This window comes from Tenrec ecaudatus, chromosome 9 (assembly GCF_050624435.1).
Source record: "Tenrec ecaudatus isolate mTenEca1 chromosome 9, mTenEca1.hap1, whole genome shotgun sequence".
NCBI classification, from domain to species: domain Eukaryota; kingdom Metazoa; phylum Chordata; class Mammalia; order Afrosoricida; family Tenrecidae; genus Tenrec; species Tenrec ecaudatus.
This window is the reverse complement of record NC_134538.1, coordinates 71,183,168-71,204,163: the sequence shown is the minus strand read 5'-3', so window position 1 is coordinate 71,204,163 and position 20,996 is coordinate 71,183,168. Positions and strand designations below refer to the sequence as shown.

At 48.5% G+C, this 20,996-nt stretch overlaps 1 protein-coding gene across 1 annotated transcript in view; it reads right to left on the bottom strand.

The window, feature by feature from the left end:
* The window catches only part of AOAH (acyloxyacyl hydrolase), a 248,111-nt gene that overhangs the window by 22,460 nt on the left and 204,655 nt on the right, over window positions 1-20,996 (bottom strand). The window contains exons 14-16 of the mRNA XM_075557546.1: window positions 15,307-15,343; window positions 14,516-14,590; window positions 6,159-6,331 (exon numbers count right to left, since the gene is read on the bottom strand). Of these exons, the coding sequence (XP_075413661.1) occupies window positions 6,159-6,331; window positions 14,516-14,590; window positions 15,307-15,343 (285 nt within the window). The remainder of the gene's footprint in view (window positions 1-6,158; window positions 6,332-14,515; window positions 14,591-15,306; window positions 15,344-20,996) is intronic.

Below are 20,996 nucleotides of genomic sequence, written 5' to 3'. Positions count from 1 at the left end.
AGGAGGTGGCCTCGAGGTGGGATTGGTGCAGAGACAATAAGCAACAAAAACAGCCAGAATCAAGATGATCGGCACCCTAGAAGCATCTGCCAAGAAATCAAACGATGGGTTGTGCTGGGCGAATCTGCTGCCGCAAGCTCTTTAGAGGGTTTAAGAGCAACTGTGTTACTTTAAGGGGTACAGTCCCCAAGCAAAGCCATGGTATTTCTGATCACCTTACAAGCAGATAAAAGCTGGACTGTGCACAAGGAAGACAGCCGAAGAGCTGATGCGTTTGAATTATGGGTTGGGGACAGAATGTTGAACATATCACGGACTGCCAGAAGAACAAACAAATCTGTCTTGGAAGAAGCACAGCCAGAATGTCCTGGATGCGTGGGAACGTGTTAGCTGCATACGAATCGGATGCTGCCACGCTGTTGGCGTGAAGGCCATCGGTCCCCACTCAGACCCCAGGTACACCTGAACACAGCACTGCCTGCTCCTGCTCCGGCCTCGCCATTGTGGTTCTGTGCAAGCCTATGGCTGCAGCCACTGGGTTAATCCATCCCGCGAGGGCCTTCCTCCTTTCCTGGCTCCTCTCCAGAGAGACCGGGGAGTCTTGGCCTCCTGTACTTTGGAGATGCTAGCAGTAGGGACCAGTCCCTTGAAAAGGGCCCTGTGCTTGGTAACGTAGAGGGTCGGTGAGAAAAACAAAACCACCATGAAGGCCCTCAAGGAGATGGCTTGATACCGTGGGTACAGCAATGGGCTTCAGCATCACAATAATTGTGAGGATGGTGCAGGGCTGGGCAGTGCTTTGTTTGGGGGCACATGGGGTCACGAGGCATGGGAACCTGTGCCAACCACCACAGTAATAATCTGAGGGCCTCATATGCGCATTCAGGTAGAGCTTTCCCAAGCCTCACCGGTAGCTCCAGAATCTGTGAGGCCCATTTCCTCCCTCTTGCAGCTGGGCAGGTACACTGAAACCTTCTGCTTCTCTCCTCTGCTCCAGCAAACACCCCCCCCCCCCCCGAGCTATGCCACGTGCTTGCTGCAGCGGAGACATAAAATTTAGGCTCCTGGAGTCTCAGAGGCGAGTGACTGATGCTGTATCCATTAACACGTACACCACGCTCGCAAAATAAAGGGAAGTAATAGGAGCTATCTCAGAGCGAAGAGAAAGATTGAAGGGGATGGAACACAGTCTTATTTTTCACTTATACCGCAGATCAGTTAGACTGAAAGATAGATTCAATTTTCTTGTCAGAGAGAAAAACAATATATGATCTTTCTGTGTGGGTGAGTGAATCCCCAGTTGGGACCCACAGGCTTATTACCACCATTAAAGTCACGGTGACACAGCAGAGCCATGTCTGCTCTGCAGAGGCTTCCCAAGCCACCGGGTTCTGCTCCTGCTTCTAGCTCTAGGTCTCGCTCTCCCCCCAGGGCTGGTCCAATTGGACCGGGTCGTTCAAGGGAAAATCCTTAGTGGGTGTAGCTCAGTCTGCGGGACAGGCTAGAGGCGTCAGTGTCGTGGGAGATGAGCGGAGAGGTGTTAGTGAATGAGCTGTGTTCCCTTCTCTCTGGTATCTCTGCCTGCTGGAGAGTGGGTGGCTCTGGGGCTGGTCCCGTGGGAGGCTGCTTGCTTGAGAGGGGCTCATGGTTTTAAGAAAGGGAAAAGGGTTATTTTTTGTTATTCTTATGCCAATCAGCCATCTACTCTTTCTCTGAAGGCATTACCTTCTATTGTTGCCACATCAATGGCATTTTATAATATTGAGGAGCCCTGGTAGAAAGAAGGATGGCTAATTACGTGTCATACACAAGACAACACGTGACGTGTCTGAGCGTCTCCCCATCAGAGCAGCTAAGTGAATTAAGAGAGTTGATCGGCCATTTCCAAGGGTGGAGCAGAAGCACTGTCCCACCTTGGCCAGAAGTTAGCAGGGATCCAGAAGCCAACTAACCGGAGGCCAGAAGGTCCTTGGGGGGTGGGGGTGGGGGAGCCAGAGGCGGAACCTCTGGTCGCTCTAGGTGCCCTCCATCGATGAAAGGACACGTCCTACCCTAGCTGGCTGTAGTTGTAAGTTGGTGTCTCAGTAATTTGTCAGTTCTTTAGGGCAGGCTCTTTGGTATTTATTTAATGCTTGGAACATAATTGAAATTTTAGGCACCATAAAAACTGAGTCCCAACGAAGATGAGTCACCTCTCCGTGAATGTATTAAACCTTAGTGAAACTGCATTAATTCAGACTCAGAGAGAGGCAGCCACAAAATATAACTGACAAGCTATTTTAAAACACTCGAAATGAATTTTTTTTTGCCAGAGATTCCGCAAGGAAGAGCTTCTTACAGGCTTCTTAGCAATCAGCAATCAGCAATCCCCAACGACTCCCAGAACAAAGTCCCCTAGCTTGTACTGCCGCTGTGGTTACGTGGTACTGTAACTGTCCTGTCGGCATCCAGGTAGGACTTCTTTTCTTTCTCCTTTGAGGACAAGGATTCCATCTTCGTAGTCTCTTTATTCCCAGAGCACACACTAGGGACCACAGATAGATCTATGCAATGATTGTATTTTGTTATAGGCTGTGGCTGTCTAGAGGACTCATGACTAGCCAGCCTTGGCTTTTCCCACTTCCTCCCAGAAGATCTAGGTAAGTAGAATCCTAATGCGGAATCCGTCCTCCCGGGTACTTCTTCACAGAGGAAAGAGCCTCTCACCAGACATCTTCGTGGCCGCCAGAGATTGTGGGGTCCATCCCAGCTCTTGGCAGTGAGGCACTGACTGGTTAGTGACTTACAGACCTGGCTGACGTGCAGAGACGCAGGAGGGAACTGGGAACCTGGTTTGTTGTTGTTGTTGTTTGTTTGGGGTGATTATTAGTCTGACAGATGCTGTGGCGTTTAACCATTTCTTTGCTGAATGGTCCGACGGAGTCTCTGCCTGCCCTGCTCGAGGGAGGACAGGCAACACATGGCAAGAGCAGGTGACTAAATCTCCTCTCCCTCTTTCGTGCACACAACACTTAGCACCCCCCACCTCCAATCAGATTCATGTGTCTGGCTATCGATTAAGGTGACAGTGACCCAATTTCAGATTGCCCAATAAGCAGGTAATTACCCAATAAGTAAGGGTTACATGGTGCTTACTTACTAATGTGGAGCGAACAATTTCATACTTTTTCACCACATCAAGGGTCTGGCTGGCACCTATCTCTCTCCCAACCCGAAACCATCTTCCAACTGAAATCAAAGTGTCTTTTCACATTTCAATTCCTGGAAGGGATGGAGTCCTTACTAAGCCAGGGAAGCAAGCAAGAGGTGACTTGTGTTTACTTAAGTAATCTGTGGTGAACGGTTTTACAGGTTTGGGATGGGGCAACCCATCGGAGCTTGTTCATTACATCTGCTCTCTAGAGCAATGACTAAAATCTCTATTTTAAAACGTTCTCTGACAAGTCTGATGTCAACTCGGAGCTTAGGAACCACCACAGCATGGAGTCCCAGTACATGCAGACACACCGAGAGGCATGGCTTCTCAGGGAATCCATCGATCCCTGGTCATGGTGGGAATGAAGACACAGCAGTTGGGTGTGGAGTGGGAGCAGGTGAAGAGAGCACGTGGCTTCTCTCGTGGCCTCTCACCTCCCCTGGATGAGCTATGAGGAGCCATGCAAAGTGAGGAAGAAGGAAGCTGGCCAAACCACACCTACTCCCCCAGTCTCTCCAGGAAGGACCGAGGTGCCTCACCAAGGAATTTATAATTTATTTCCCATGGCAACCAGGCGGCAGGGATAATTTAGGATGTGAGTAATAATTCCAAAACCTTAACCCCCCTGGCGGTAATCCCAAGTGTGGCTCGGGGTAAATGTTAACCGTCAGAAGCGGTAACCCCGAGCCACACTCCGGATTACACTGCAGAAAAGTCCCTTAAACACAATTTTGATGGTTCCTTGTACCTCCCCGTCTCAAAACAGACCGTGCATCAGAGCACAGCCCTCCCGCCATCCCCCTCTTCTGCTGGAGTGAGCAGTGGCAGGACAGGGGACGCGCAGGCAACACCGAGAGCTGGGTTTCCAACCGGGTCGTGACTGACATGGGGGGCTGGATAACCCTTGGTTGTGTCTGGCTGTGGGAACTGGGGAGGGAGGAATGTTTGACGACGTCCCTGGCCTGAATCCACTAGACTTTGCTGTCAGTAGCAGCACCAGCGGCGGTGGTCACTGAGGGGTTGGGCGGAGTGGACATAATTGCCCCTGGTTGAGCGCCACTGGATCATAGAATCCACCAAAGTCGATGTTGAGCCCCCAGACTGCCCTTCTCGCCTGGAAGCCTTTCCAAACTAGTCTGGAGTCATTATTACATAACATAACAAGACAAAATCCAGCAAAAAACAAACCAATTGCAATGGAATTGATGTTGCTGTGTTTCGAAGTAGAACTCAACCCCGCTGGGGTTGTCAAGGCTACGACCTTTCAGAAGCAGAATGCCAGGCTTGGCTCCTGAAGTACCTTTGGTTGGATTCGAACCACCAGCCTTTCAGCTAGCAGTTGAGAGCGTCACCATCTGCACCAGGTGGTGTTAGCATGTCTGAGGAGCAGGATCATAGTTCTACTAACAGGAGGGATCCTCCTGAGCGGCTGGGCAGAGTTTGTTTAGATGCACTCAAGTGACTCAAGAGGAAAACGACTTTAGCCTTATGGGTGGGGGGCTGGAATTTGGGGATCCTCTGTCTTCCCCACAATGGAGGGGCCAGCTGTAGTGCTTGGAGAGCTACTTACAGGATCTGCGCGCCTTTTGTGGAGAAGAATGGGGGTTACTGAGGGAAGAGGGAGGGGGATGGGCTTGTGTGGGGACAAAGGGAGATTGAAAGGATCCAAAGAAGTTAAATATGCGGGTGACAACCCTCTGATGCTCTCAAGCATGAAAGATTACTGTCCTCTTCCTGCCCTTGAGGAGGGTGCTAAGAGCTGAGGTTCAGGTCCTTCTCATTTAGATTGCCCCCCTAACTCCAGAGAAATAGATTGAACCCCCAGAACCCGTTCGTTTTAGTTGGTCTACATAGATGGGTCCAGTGGCATGAGGGTGGGCTTTGTACTTCACCGGCAGGGGTGCTGTCGATAGGGGGCTGAAGGAGGGGACCTAGGTCTATTCTGGGAGGTAGTCCTCAGAGAAGACCGAGGCCAGCACCCCCCTTAGCCCTTTCCTGCTTAATCATCTTCCTGGAACACCCACTACCTTTGTACATACACTGGGAGTCTTTCTCCTATGACAATATAAGCCCGGTGTGGGCAAAGGTGTATGGCTGTTTGTCCACTGTTGTTTGCCCCAGGCCTAGGATAGTGGCCAGCCCACAGAGGGCACGTAACAATGAACTTTTGAAAAGAAAACTCTCCCATGAAACGCAGAAAGCAGAACCCTGCCACACCCAGCTTATGGTGGCCCTGAGCTGGGCATCATCCTGAAGTCCCTGGGTGGAGCAGATGGCTATGCTGGGCTATGACTCAACTTTTGTCATCAGCGACCCGACTTCTTTCAATTCCTTTGTTTTTAACTCAGAAAATGGAATTCATTAATTAAAATACTAATCTCTCTGGTTGCTTTAGGCATCAGCCTGGCAGCCCCCCACCCCCCACCCCCAATGTGAATTGCCACCACTTCTGCAATATTTGGAAAACACTTGGCCTGCTGGAGCAGTCACTGGACGTTCCTGGGGACCTTTAAGGCATTTGGACGTCAAGGGACTGCAAGCATACCCTCAAGGAGTGAATCCTAACTGGCCACTAGGGGGCACTGCCCTTACTTCCATTGAGGGATGGAGAAATCCCTCCCTTGGACCCAGAGCTCTGTGTCTTTGTAGGTTTCATCAACTCTTCCCCTATCTCACTTTCAGTAAAGAGAGCTCCTGATTTAAGCTCTTACCTTTCAATTGGTCTTAATTCTTCAGTAAGTACTTCTGCCCTTTCTGACTTTGGCTGACTCTGCCCACCTTTGGGTACTGACCTTTAGACACTGTGTCTGTGGTTCTTCTGCTCATCAGTTAGGAGCCATGAAGTGGGGCAGCAGTGTGAGTGTGCATTGCTATACCACCTGAAGTGTGTGTATGCCAAACTCGGTATGCATCCAACCCCGTCTACACAGAGATGCTATTAAGTAGTAAAACAGTCAAGTACCAAGAGGATGATATCGGTCGTGTAGATGATCCCAGAGGAAGGTTCCGTTCGCTAAGCCGTAGAAAACAACATGGCTGCCATTGGGCAGGTGGGAATTCAGATGCTTCAGAGTCTGTGTGACCTTGGAGTACAATTGCTCAGGAATGGTCATTTTAGGGACCGGGTCAGTGTGCCTGTTGGTGAAAAAAGAAGGACAACAGATCGACCAGAATATTCTTTCCTGCAGTATAACCTCAACTGTCCTGACTGATACACACAGCTAATGGAAATAAAGGAGCCTTTTGTTTCTAACTATTTGCTAACACGTGGGGATCTGCAACATCCTTCACATACATCACAGCGAGGCAAACAGAATCTCATGGAGAAATGAAGTTATATTATGTGTTCACACTACATTCCTCCTGCCTACACACTGAATGTGTACTTCCTTGAATTGCCTGATAGATGAGCCCACCAGGCTCTTGCCCTGCAGCATTATCCGCCAGCAAGCAGCTGCATTTTGCATCACTGTCTTTGTCTATGTAGCAGTGCTTGTACTCTCTGGAGGATGTTTGGGTTTTTCTAATCACATTTTTCTCTTCTTGTTTCACAGAATTTAGTAAACACAGAAAGAGAAGGTCCTGAAAGTAGTGATGCGAAGCAGATCTAAGAATCAAAGCATCTGAGACAAAGATGGAACTCATAAGGGGAGACAAGAGGCAACTATTTAGGTGCAACCAGACATGTATGAATTTCAGTCGGGTAGCTGGGCTCCACTGGCATGTCAAAGAACAAAGTAAAGACATTTAATCAACAAAGTTCATTTCTGTTCTTAAAGCCACTTATTCAAGGTATTTGTTACAGCCGAAAGGAAGGTGGGGATGATTTGTTTGATTTGCATATGCCCAGGCGGCCCCCTGAGTGAAGGGGGTCTTAGTTGCCTGGTGGATTCATTCAGACCAAGAACACCTGCCCAGGTAACCGAGCTTGTGTTTACTGTGCATTTGGAGCGTGACTACAAGGGCAAAATGAATGTCACGCTCGGTGTTTAGAGCTTGTCCGCAGTGGTCGGCAGAGCTAGCACACACTATCCGGTCACTTTTGCCTTGGCCTCCTCATTATTGTTGTTGTTGTTCTTGTGTTTCTGTCACAACAGTACTTGGGATCAAAGAAATCATGTTGAGCAAAGTTTCTCTTTCGGGAGCGCTAGTAGCATAGTGGTTACGCACTGGGTTGCTAACCACAGTGTCGGCAGTTCGAAATCACCAGCTGCTTCTCAGGAGAAAAATGAGACATTCTACTCCTGAGAAGAGCTACAGTCTTGGAAAACCACGGGGGCAGTCCTACCCTGTCCTTTAGGATCACTTGAAGCCAGAATCAACTCAATGGTGGTATTTGGGCTTCTGGAAGGTGCACAGAGAGGCAAGATGAATTCAAAGTCCCCAAAACTCCCAATTGAATCATCACCGTGACTATTTTTGTTAGAGGCACCAGGCTCTTTACTGTTTGTATTTATGAAAGGGCACCCCTCAATTCAAGCAAGTACCATTGTTAGCAGATGAGGTTCTTGTCTTACGGAGAAAGACTTGCTTTTGGAAGACGCAGGGCGATGGGAGAGGAGGAAGTAAAGGTTGTCCGGCCAGGATGGCCAGAGCAGCGTCTCTTGCTCCCCAAATGTGCATCATGAGCTTCTGAAAGGCTCCCACTGGCATGATGGCCTCAGGACATTCCAGCTGGGTATGCTCTTTCCACTAGATGACATCAGCCGAACAAGAGGTTCTGGGAGCCACAGTCCCTAGGGTGAGATACAGTCATAGCACCCGAACACGCTCTGGCGAGGTCTCCCCTTTGTGTCAGTGATCAAACAGCTTCTTATGAAGTGGAGTCAAATGGAAGACTTGGTGTTGTGAATGCAGCTTTCTCCTGCTAGTTTTGCTCGGTCATGTACAGCTACGCACTTGACCCCCATGCACCGTCCACCGTGTTCACGCGCACTGTCGGCCGTCTAACACAATTAACCCACACAAAGCGTCTAAATGACAGCGGCAAGTGTTTCTCTTCTGGGTGCCCTGAATGATGTCTTCTGGCTCTGTCCCTGAAAAACTCTCAGTGCCCTTTAGATCTGTGTGTTTTTCTCTCCAGCCATTTTTTTGGGAGTGCTTTGGCATCTACAAGTGTAGTGGTGGCCCAGTTAGTAGAATGTGTCACTTCTATTTGGGAGACAAGGAGCTCCGGTGGCACGGTGGGTTGAGTATTGGATGCTAATCACAAGGTTGGTGGTTCAAACCTACCATCCACTCTGAGGGAGAAAGAGAAGGCTGTCTGCTCACTTAGAGGTCAACATCTCAAAAACACCCGGGAGCAGTTCTACTCTGTCCTATTAAGACAACACTATCGATTGGAATGGACTTGAGGGCAGTGGGCTTTCTTTGGGAGACGTGGGTTGATTTCTGGCTAACACTTCACCAGTTTATCCTTGGGGGCTCGTGTGTGGCTGAACAGGTTTCTATGGTGCTTCCAGACTAAGACCAAGCTCACCAAACCCCTGCTACTGAGTCATTCTGACTCATAGCGACCCTACAGGACCGAGTAGAGCTGCCCTGTGAGTTACTGAGACTGTGTGACCCTACAGGACCGAGTAGAGCTGCCCTGTGAGTTACTGAGACTGTAACTCTTTACAGCAGCAGTTCTCAACCTGTGGGTCGTGACCCCTTTGGGGGATTGAATGACCCTTTCACAGGGGTCGCCCGATTCATAACAGTAGCAAAATTATAGTTATGAAGTAGAGACAAAAATCATTTTATGGTTGGGGAGTCACCATCACATGAGAAACTGTATGAAAGGTTTGTAGCATTAGGAAGGTTGAGAACCGCTGCTTCACAGAGTAGAAAGCCTCATCTTTCTCCCACGGAGTGACTGGTGGCTTGAAACCAAATTAGCAGCCCAACATGTCACCCAGGAGCTCCAGGCAGCTGAAGAAAAAGTGAGGAGAGGCCTGGGAATCTCCTTGCAGACCAGCCAATGAGAACTGCATGCAAATGTTTGAACCCCTGGTGTGTGGGGTCACCATGGACTGGGCTGACTCCTTGGCACCTAACAATGACAACATTCATATTGGTATTTTGGGAAAGAGCATAAAATCCTGTCCCCCCCACCCCCCGGCCACCCCAACCTGTGCCAGTTTGGGAACGCCAACCTGTTTGGGCACTCTCTCTTGGGACTTGCCTGATGTCAGTCGGACACTGAACGGACCGAGTAGCAGAGAGTGGCACAGTTCCTTTCTATTTTGGCCTTCTGGAGCCCGTGGCCAGGTCCACCAGCCGTCCACCCCAGGACCCTGCACCCCTGTTCACCCACCGCAGGGCTCACACTCGTCCTGCAGGCAGAGTGGTGAGGGGTTGGGAGCAGAAATATGCAGCCCAGTCTGGGGGGATGATGGTGACCTCAGGGAAAATAATGACAGAGATGTGAGTGCCACCAACCAACTCACTTTCACACATGCCGGGAGCACACAGCTGGGCTCTGATGGCAGGAGCAGCCTCCCCACTTGGGGTGTCTCAGAAGCCTGTCCCTGTCCTAATGAATTGTGTCTGATCATGCAAAATAAGCCTCATTACTTGGGTGCAGGGCTGGCCACAGGCATTTCATTCCCCTGGCAGGCCAGCCTGCACCTTGTCCGATGCCAAAGGGATTTCCCCTCTCTCAGGAAGGAGGGCAAACAGCCTTTGCAGAAAACCAAGGCTCAAGGCTTTGTCCCGTGTTCAGACCTCATTCACTACTGGCCTGGCTTTCATTTTCTAGAAACATCTGTTTCATGCTGGCCAGTTGTAACCACATTATTTCCCAGCTCTCCCAGAGAAGGGGAGCCCTGAATACTGAATGGGAAGAGGTGGCAGGTTCACTGGGTGCACACTACTCTGCACACAGACAGACCTGGTACTCCTAAAGCGAGTGTGGTCAGGAACATGCCGGAAGGGATTGAGGCTGGGAAATTCCTTATCATTCCTTTGTCACTCATGCTGAGGGGGCTGGAGGGCGATTCCTCTGAGCAGCCCCAGCCTGTCTATTCTCTTCCCTGCTGCCCCTCTATGATGTGGATGGATAGAATGGATAGCTTCCCAGCAGCCTGGGCTCCTTGGGGTCACGAGCTACCTGCTCCATTGCAGGGTTCTTGTTAATGCAGCAGTAATCCGTTATGCCTGGTGCCCTCTGAACCACTGTCATTGCGGAAAAGCAGTGGTTGGGGACAGACACCCTGGATGGTCCTGCTTCTCCCATGAGATGAAAAGTGTACAGTTGACCATTTCTGTGCCCACTTTGGAAGCCTGGGGCCTAGTGGTTATGTGTTGGGCTGCTAACCGCAAAATCAGCAGATCAAAACCACCAACCACTCCATGGGAGAAAGATGAGGCTTTCTACTCCCATAATGCATTAGAGTCTGAGAAATCCACAGGACCAATTCTACTCTGTTCTATGAGGTCACTATGAGTCCAAATTACCTGGATGGCGGTGAGTTTCTGAGTGAGTGTCCACAGTGAAAGCTAGAATGAGGCCAGTGCATTCTAGGGCTCCATGCTTGTATGTATCTATCACACGCCCAGCAATTATGAGTTGGGGTGTTGAGCAGGGGCTGTCTGTCATCACCACCAGGCAACCTGTGTAAATTGATGAATGAAGACCATGCCCACTTCTTACTGCTGCCCTCGCTTCCCAGTGTTTCTGCTGCTGGAGTTGACACCCATCCTGTCTCTCAGTGTTTCTCCTTCACAATCACTCCTATTGTATCATTGCTGACCATAATAACCCAAAGGAAGTTGCAGCTACAACAAGGCAGGCTCCAATCCACCCACTACCACCTAGTTGATTTTGACTTAGAGAGACTGTCTATCAGGCTTCCAGGTTGGAAAACATTTAGGGAGCAGATAACCTCATCATTCTCTTGAAGAACAGGTGATGGGCTTGAACCACCAACCTTTTGGTTTGCAGTCCAATGTTTACCTGACAGCGCCACCAGGGCTCCAGAAAAGGAAGATCTCCCTGTCATGGAGTCAATGCTGACTCATAATGCTGCATTGTGGGTTTCTGAGACTGTAACTGTTTACAGGAGTAGAAAGCCCAGTCTTTTTTCCCCGTGGAGCTGCTGCTGGTGGTTTCAAAATGCCGACCATACGGATCACAGCCCAAGACGAAACCACGATGCTACCGGGGCTCATTCTATGATCAGTTTTTCTTGAGTTCCTGAAGCTAAAAGCAAGCTTCTGATCCTGCCTTCATTTGTTCACTAAACAACTGTTAAGAATGGACATCGTTGGGAAAAAAGAGGAACTAAGATCAAGGGGCTCAAGAAGAAAGATTGCGTTTTGAAATTGTTGATGGCAATATGTGTACATTATTGCTTAATATAGTGGATGTGTGGACTGTTATAATATACATAAGGGCCCCCGATAAAATGATTCATTAATTAAAAACTTGAGGCTGTGGACCTGAGGAAGAAGCGCAGAGCTGCGTGAGTTCCGTCGCCGTGAAAAGACAAGACGAGACAAGAAGTTTAGCAATAGCACACAACTTGTTCCAGGAGAAACTTCTTATGTAACTCGGAACTGGCTGCAGGTCTCTAGGAGCTCACTTGGTGCATTGTGGGACATCTCCTCCACCTTGACGTGCTGGCAGATGGGGAAGTGTAGCTACCGTCTGTCTTTATTTTTCTAACCCCTCCGCAGGACGCCACAAAGTGGGCACTGCAGGGACGTCCCACATTGCCAACCCTGTTCGTTCACCCAAATGCCTGCTGCTTCTCTGCCCAGATCCCGGGCACAGAGAGAGGCTGGCAGGGGGGCGCTGGCTGAGGTCTGCTGCCCTTTGGCTCTTTGGAACACAGGAAATGCAGCATGGGCCTCAGGGACCGTTCGGTAAGTGGTTTCTCCTGGAAAAACACAGTTGCAGGCATTTGGCTCTGGCAGTGCAGCTCTTTCGGAAGGTGTTCTGTACACAGCATCTTTGCCTTGCTCTGCCCCTCTCTGGCTTGCGCCGGGGCTGGAGAGCACTGAGACCTGACTGCGGGCATGAGCTGCTTTATGATAGGGGTAAGAAGGCTGGAACTCAACGCTTCTCCTTCCATAAACTCCTTGAAATCAGGGTCGGTGCCTCTTTGCCACTGTATCTCCAAACCTGGCACAGTGGGTGATCCACACATACCAGGGGTCTTCAGAAAGGTCGTGGGGGGAAAAGTCCCATTACCTTTGCATTCCATTTTCCATGAACCTGTTGAAGCTGCCTTGCGTGTTTAGAGAGAGAGAGTGAGAGAAAGCAAGTCAGGCCTGTATGAGTTGTAGACAGAGCACCGAAATCAGAGCCAGAGACTCCAGTTTGGCTCTCAGCTCTGCTTCAGGAGCGATGGAAGAAGGTTCCTTCACCTGAACGCCAGTTCCCTCACCTGTAAAATGGGCACAATTGTGCTTATCTCTCAGGGCTGCTGTGGGCATGGAAGGAGACAGAGAGTGGTGTGGCTTGTATCTCAGGGCACACTGTAAGGACGGTTTGCTGTTTACTGGAGAGTTCTGGTAGGGGACTGTGTCCCCCAGCAGGGAGTCTTGGGGGGACATGGGATTGCAAGGAGGGTGGCATGCTGGATGCATGGGCTCCAAGGAATTGTCTGGCTCGTCAACACCCCTTGTATGCCCTGCCCCGACTTCACTCCACTGATGGGATCTCCTTCACGATGCACCTCCCAGGGCCTTTCATGGAGGGATCTATGAGATTAAACACGCTCTGTTGGTAGTGAGTTTGATTTTTAGCACAGACTTGTAAAACTTAGTGACTGACGTGTGGGAAAACGAGCAGGCGGCCCACATTCTTGCACCACTTGTATTGGCATCCATCTCTGACATGAATCAATCATGCTCCTTTGGACAGGCCATGGGGCTGCCCTGACCTTCACTGTTCTTGTTTGAAGCATGGTGATCGGTAAGCGACTAATAGCAAGTTGTTCCCAATGTTCTTTCTCTGACCATGGTCATAGATCAGATGCTATTCACATGCGCAACCTGGTCTCAGGAGTATGCACAGATTTTTAGAGAACTTCTCAAATATCACGCCCCCGTGAACACATGGAGCATTTTGAAATGACCGCTGATATCAGCAGTCAAGTGAAATGACTTCCTTGTTCTAGGCCACAGGGGCAAGCACAATGGGCTTTGAGTTATATGAACTTCTTCCCAATACTAGAAGCGCACGCATTCTTTCCGGTCGGCAGCCAGAGCCGTGAGAGCAGCAGTAAAGACGTCGAATGACATATTGCGTTCGGCAAAGCTGCAAATCCTGAAAGTGTTGCAGAGCAAAAGATGTCCCTTTGAGGACGGACCACGGTGTGCCTGACCCACTCTGCAACATTTTGAATCACCTCATGCATGTGCAGCCTGCACAATGAATAAAGAAGACCAGAGAAGAATCGATGTAACTTGCGTTGTTAGCAAAGAATATTTTAAGTATAGATGGGGGGAAAATCTACAAATCTGTCTTACAAGCCAGAATTCTCATACTTTGGACATGTTATATCAGGAGAGACCATCTCTGGAGAAGGACATCCTGCGTGGTAAAGGAGAGGGGCAGGGGACACGAAGACCCTCAACCAGACGGCCTGCACAGTGGCTGCCGCAATGGCCTCCACGATTGGACCATTGTGAAGATGAGGCCGCACAGGGCAGGGTTTCGGTCTGTTGTACGTAGGGCCGTTCAGTCAGAACAGACTCCACGATGCCTAAAAAGAACAACATGCGTTTCTCACCACAAAGGAAGCATATCTGAATATGAGTGAGGGGGGAGTTCCTTAGGGGTAACCATTATTTGTCTTCTTAAAAAAATAATCTTGATTCTCAGTCTTGAATTCTTGGTTAATAGTAACCTATTTCTTTGTGATACATCACATAACTGATCATGTCACACTTGTGTGTTGTGATATCAAACTTGTGACTTGATGGGTTAGGTAGTATCAAGAACATTCACTTGTTTGTAGACTAAGGTGACCAGACATCCCGCTTTTGGTGGGACAGTCCCAATTTTTAACAATTTTTCCTGCATCCCGAAGCATTTTTAAAAAGTCCCAATTTTTGGAACAAATGCACGACAAGCTAGGGTATGCGGTGTTCGGCTGCCCTGTGGCTATTTCGCCAGGATATGAGTTTTATCAATGGTGTCCCACTGATGTCCCGCTTTACCAATGTTAAAATCTGGTCACCTTAATAGATGTCACATGTTGCTAAGACTTGCTCCCAAGACAGATAGAAAGCTACTACCGTGAAGTGGACTTGGTGTGGACTGGTGTAGGGAAGGCTGGGAAAACCCAGAGACAAAGATTAAAAACATTTTTTTCCAGAACTCACTCATTGCAGACGTCATTCCCAATCATGGCATATATCACAATGGCTGGCTGGTCCAACAGTTGGTTCCTAGACAAACTGTGAAGCCAAAGGTGAAATGCAAATGTCAGAATCATGGAAGCTAGCTTTGTAAGCACCACCGCAGGCTGCTCACATAACTGTCACCCTCCTCATTGTAAATGGTATTTTGATTATTACCAGTGGAAATCAATCACCATTTCCCCTTCTTCCCAATAATCTTTAAATGGCCTCCCATTAGGTGCATAGAATTAAAGAGTGGATTGAAGCCCCGGGGAAGAGACGCCCTGTCATCGTCTCAGCATCTTCCACAGCATTTGACATTGGAATTGCTTAGGTTTCTTGAGCCCAAATACGTAGGACGTACTGATAGTCGTGGGTCATCAACACTTTGAAAAGGCAAAAGTTCCACCTCACCCTCCCAGGGGCTCTCTTCTGAATTTTCAGCCCAAAGTGAGCACAGAATTGTTTTCTTACTCATAAAACAGAACTTTGACTTGTTCTGTTTTCTATTTGTTGTTTGCTTTGTTATTCTGTCAGATGTAAGTTTTATCTACTTTGTATGCTTTTTATGATCTCTTTTTAAGGGCACATGCAAATTACACCACTTCCTAGGCTCATTGGCCCAACAGGTGACACCCCTATGTTTGCACAGTGACAAAAAGGGTATTAAGTGCCCAGTAAAAAGATAGAATAACAGTAGAGAGCATACATGTTTGTTTTTAAATACAGAAATCCTAACGAAAACTGCTCATACCTGTCTTCTAAACCCTTACCTTTCTATAAATTTCTCCAGGTTCTGGGAAGATGCACCTGGATAATTAAAATTAAGAAAAAAATTAATGTTAGTGAGTTCAATTGAACAGTATCAACATGTGACGCTGATGGGCAGAAGTCATGACAGAAGCACAATTGGACAATTAAAAGCTGCCCAGACCATCACCTTCATGGTAACAATTTGCTTAGTAGATTGTGGCAGTTACCTCATTTCCTGTCAACTTGAGTCAAGAGGTGGAATCTAGCCTGTCAATCAGGTCATTGCCAATGAGGCCTCTGTGTGGGCAAGGCCTTCTCCTAGGATTCTCCTAGGATTCTGGGAACTCCTGTCTTCTTCTCTGGAGGCAGGACATGCACTGATGGAGCTACACTGGCCAGCCAGAGTGGAACAAGCCAGATGGAGCTACATTGAGGAGCCAGAGGCCTGGAGCTGAAGGAGCCACGTGGAGATCCATGCGAGTACTGAGACGCTTCCCCTGCCACTGGACCCACAAGACTTTCCACCACTGGCCTGTGATCTTCCTGCATTCAGCATCATTGCATGTGCTGCATGAGTCTGAAGAGGAACTTATAGACTAGATAGGACATATGGACTGGTATCCAATTTACGGACTTGATCTGGACTGGGCCGGGATGTTTTCTCAATATACGATTACCCTTTGATGTAAAGCTCTCTTTTACACACATTTGAGTGTCCCTGGATTTGTTTCTCTTGTCTATCCTGACCAACACAGTAGATGAAGGTTGCTTTCTTAGAGTGAGCTACCACAGTATTAAAAATGCACAAAACCCTACAAATGAAGGTCCTTCCATGTTCAAGGTCAGGCCATTTCATAAGGCACACACCCATTCATCGTGTCCACTGGTTCCCCATGTGTGCAGAAGCGCATTTGTTAACGTTGTGAAGCACCTACAGGTGCCTGACATATGTTGTTAGGTACCGCCGAGTTCCGATTTCAGCGACCTCTTCTGATGGCAGTGATGTGATGTATGTACAACTTAACAAAACACTGCTCGGACCTGTGCCATCCTCACAATGGGAGTTCAAGTCCATTGGGGCAGCCACAGTGTCAGTCCACCTGACTGAGAGTCCTCCTTTTTCCTGACCCTCTACTTTACCAGTGTGGTGTCCTTTTGCAGTCACCGGCCCCTTTGATAAATACGTGAGACAAAGCCTCACTGTTCCTGCTCGCCGGGAGCATTCCGTCTGTACTTCCTGCAAGGCAGATTTGTCTGTCTGCAGGCAGTTCATGGTACTTTCAAGATTCATTGTTAATGCCATAACGCAAACCCGTCAAATTTTCTCCTGCATTCCTCATTTATTGTTCAGCCTTCACATATGAGGCGACTGCAAACATCACGTGGAGCAGGCGCACCATTGTCCTCAAAGTGCCAGTGTTGCTATTTTAAATGTTTATTCTTTTGCTGCAAAAGGAAGCTTTATTGTTTTCAGTCGGCCCACGGCTCCGGAGAGGGGCTGGGGCAGTGGCGCTGGGTGATGGGGCAGGTTCAGGCAGAGGGGCTGAGGCCGATGGGGAAACAGGGCTTGGAGAGGTACTCGCCCTGCCAGCCTGGGGGTTGGCCAGCCCAAGGAGGTCGGTCAGGTGGTCACCTGTCTTCTCCAGGCGTTTCAACTTTTTGTGCAGGAAATGGTTCTCCAGAAAGTCACAGGGAGGGGGGTCTGCGTGGGTGGGCCCCATGGCCTGCAGGTCAGTGAGGACCTGGTTGTGGGTCGTCTCCAGGGCCAGGGCTGCTTCCGTGGCATCCAGGGTTCAGTCCCACTCACCTTGGGGTGGCTTCTGCCCATCCTGGAAGAGGGCGCGGCCGCCGTGCTAGATCTGCAGCTTCCAGAGATGCTCAGGCCCTTGCGCTTCTCACAGAAATGTCTCATGCCATCCAAGGCCACCTTGTTGCAGTCAACAGAGAAGCCCAGAGAGGGACAGGTGTAAGGGGCCTACAGATGCGGGTTGACTAGACAGCCGATGCTGGCCTCAGCTTTGGCGGAATAATTCTGATGGATATGAGAGCTCCAGATTGGTCTAAGTTTGCAGGTCACCACACACACACACACACACACACACACACACACACACACACACACACACACACACACACACACACACACAGTTCGCTGATGGATCTGAGAGCTCCGGATTGGTCTAAGTTTGCAGGTCACCCCTCCACCACACTGAGAGCTCCGATTGCTCTAAGTTTGCAGGTCACCATACACACACACACACACACACACACACACACACACAGTTGCTGGTCCCACTTAGAGCAGAAGCCCAAGAAGATGGTCCTAGTGGCTACAGCTGCAAAGGAAATTGGAGAGTGGTGGAAGGCTGGAGGAAGGCGAGTCCCCGGGTCTGTCCATCCAAACACTGTTGAAGCAAGACACTAATCCAAGGGACCACCAGGTTGTGAGTTTCCAGCATTGCTGTTTAAAACTCTCAGGGGGTCTTTCACAGCAGACGTACCCGAGGCAATATGTCCGTTTAATTTCTTTCTCGAGAGCTGCTTCCATGAGACTTGATTTCCGATGCAAGTCAAAGGAAATCCTTGACCCCTTCCGCCCCGTCATTTCTCTGGTCACCCTGATGTTGTCGATTGGTCCATTTGAGGGGATTTTTGTTTTCTTAGCATCGAGTCATTGGCAGGTAAGTTGGGCATGCTTTCTATCTATGAGAAATAGAGACTCTGGGGGGTAGCCCCAGAACTGAGAGCTGGGAAACTGTTTTGAAACGATCAGTGTAAATCTTTTCCTAATGCTTGAAAGGAGAAAAATCCAATTTGATGTGAGATCTCTTATCTTTATTTGTGGAAGCTGCCTGCTTGCATTTACATCAATGAGGCAAAAACATGGAGATTGTTCAAAGTATTTGTGGATGAGAGACTGCCCCCAGTCACCATAAGGAAGGACGAGAGGGATTCCAGTTGGTGCATGTTGTCAGTGGGCTCCTGCAGCTGGCCCTTCACTCATCCAGCCTCAACTCCCTATTTACAGTAAGATAAGAAAGCAAGAGGTGTTTAATTCTCACTCTCTGATTTTTCTCTTAATGAGAAATGAAAGCTCAAGGTATGAGTAGGGGGTGGGGGTGCGGGGAAATTAAAGGACCAGGTTAGACCAATAATTTTTCTCATTATCTGGAGTGCAGCAGGCAATTTGAGGTGTGGGGTGCCCACAGAGCTTAAAGGAAATGAAAATAAAAACCTGTCATGGCATGCCACACTGGCAGCCCCCTAGCCCATCCCATCCCACCTGGATTCTTTCACTGCCCACTGGGCAAGGATGACGGGCCAATGGCAGCCACTTGTGGTTGATCTAAAACAACAACAAACAGACAAATCACCAAGGGTCACCCAAGGAGGGAGAAATTGCCTGCCCTACTCTACCCCGATGTCCGTTTCTCTTTCCCAGAGGGTGGTCAGAATATTATCATCCCGTTCTCTCAACATTGCCTTTAGAAAATCTCCGGTTTATGAGATTACGTAATTCATCCCTGTAATTGTCATTCACTCTCTCTTTGTTTTTCCTTTGCCTTTTTCTCTGATCTCCTTTGCCAGCCACGCCAGTCTCTGTGCTGGCAAACCTGTCTTCCTCATCCCATATGCAGGCCTCGGCCCAGCGGCTGATCCTGCTGCTTCTACGTTACAGAAAATCATTATTGAAGCCGCTGGAACTGGGAGATGGAAGCAAGAAAGCAAGCCAGCTCTGGGATGTTGGATGTGGCAGAACAAGGCAAACGTTTCACGAACCAGCGCTACCCTTAAGAGGTCTGTACTCTGGTCTCGCCATCATAGTTCAGAGGAAAAGATATAGTTTGATCTTGAAGCAGTGTGACCTTAAGTATCTTTTGAGGTGGTTCCTTGGAGAGCCTGTCTGTCCTTAGTTACGGGAGGAAGAGGGTCCATATCGGACAAAGTCATCAGAGTCTTAACTTGTCCAGCGCCTGATAAGGTGCAGGGCAAGTGGAGAAGATCTTCCCACGATGCCAGCGTTGTTTTTCTCTAGGATTTCCGCTTATGTTTCCACTGTTGCATCAGTGCTGATCACAGCCCTCAGTAGTCTGTGCATTCACATCAACTGAGAAGACTAATTTTCTTCTAAATGAGTTTCTTACTTTTAGAGTTTAGCCTTGAATAAGCACCCAGTCTCAACTGTCTCAAGGAAAGAAATGGCACTTTAAAACTAACTGGAAGTGGGATACATTTTCACAAATTAAGTCATGCATTAATTTGCCATCAGGTATTGAGTCTCTACTATGTACAAGTTTTGTAATAGATGCTGGGGAAATATCAGTAAAGAGAAAAGCCACGGATGGCCCCTTTCTCATGCAGCTTGTAGCTATTAAATAAACGGTAAACACAAGGTGTTAGGGATGCAAAGAAGTCCCGAAGGAGGAGTATGAAGCCGTAAACAAAAGAAGGTGTTTCTTTCCCTGAAGTCTTAAGATAAGACCTTGTCATTCATTCCAATTTTATAGGTGTAGAAAACCTAATTTTTCTCCTGTAGAGTGGCTGGTGGTTAGTAAATTGCCGGCCTTGTGGTTAGTAGTCCAACTCTTAACCCATAATGCCACCAGGGATCCAGATACTTATAAATGTAGATATGTGAGCTCGGGTGCACTACATTTACTAAAGACATAAATACTGAAACTCTTCAGACATACTCAAACGCCTCCAACACTTAAGAGCACAGACTTACGCCACAACACAATCAATTGGAATATGGGTTCATAGAAATCATGAAGTGGGGAGTGCTTGAGGTCTTAAAATATTGTAGGTGGCAAGCCATCTAAGCCACATCTATGGATCTCAACTTACCAGGAGCAAAATCTAAGAGGGTCACCAAAAGTATAGAAAAGAAGCCAGTCTTCAAGAGCCAACCTCATCTTTTCTGAGACCAGAAGAACCAGGTGGTGTTCAATGACAACCACTGACCATTCTGACAAGGGCCACCATAACTGGTCCCAGACAGTGCAGAAACCTGGAGCAGAGCTCAAATTCTTACTTTTTAAGAAAGCCAGACAAACTGGCACAGTAGAGAAGCGAGGACCTCCTGAGGCTCTCAATCGGAGATACTCTTTAACGCTTGAACCTAACCACCCCCCTGAGATCACCTATTAGCGAAATTGTAGCAACCAAACCAAGCCAATTGCCATTGAGTTAATTCCAACTCAGAGCAACCCTACAGAATGGAATAGAATTTCTCCTTAAGGCTTCTGACACTGTAAGTCTTTACAGAACAGACAGCCTCATCGTTCTCACTCAGAAACAGTACAGAAACACAACAGAAAGGACATATTTCTCAGATTGGTCCCTTCTTAAAAATCATCAGTATGAAGCCAAAAGGTCACTGGTTTATTAAAAACAAGACAAAAAACGAATGCAAACAATTGTCAGACACTGTTGAATCAGTTCCGACTCACAGCCACCCCTATGCTCAACAGAACGAGCCACCCAGTCCTGGGCCGTCCTCACCATGGTTATGCCTCAGCCCATAGTTGCAGCGATCAATCCACCTTGTCAATCAATCCACCTTGTCAATCAATCTATCTTGTCAAGGGTCCTCCTCCTTTGACTGTCTGTTTACTTTGCCTAGGACTGGTCTGTCCTGATAAGTATCCAAAGTAAACTAGATAGGCAAACGAGAGTACTGCAATGGGAACGAACAGAACACAATGAA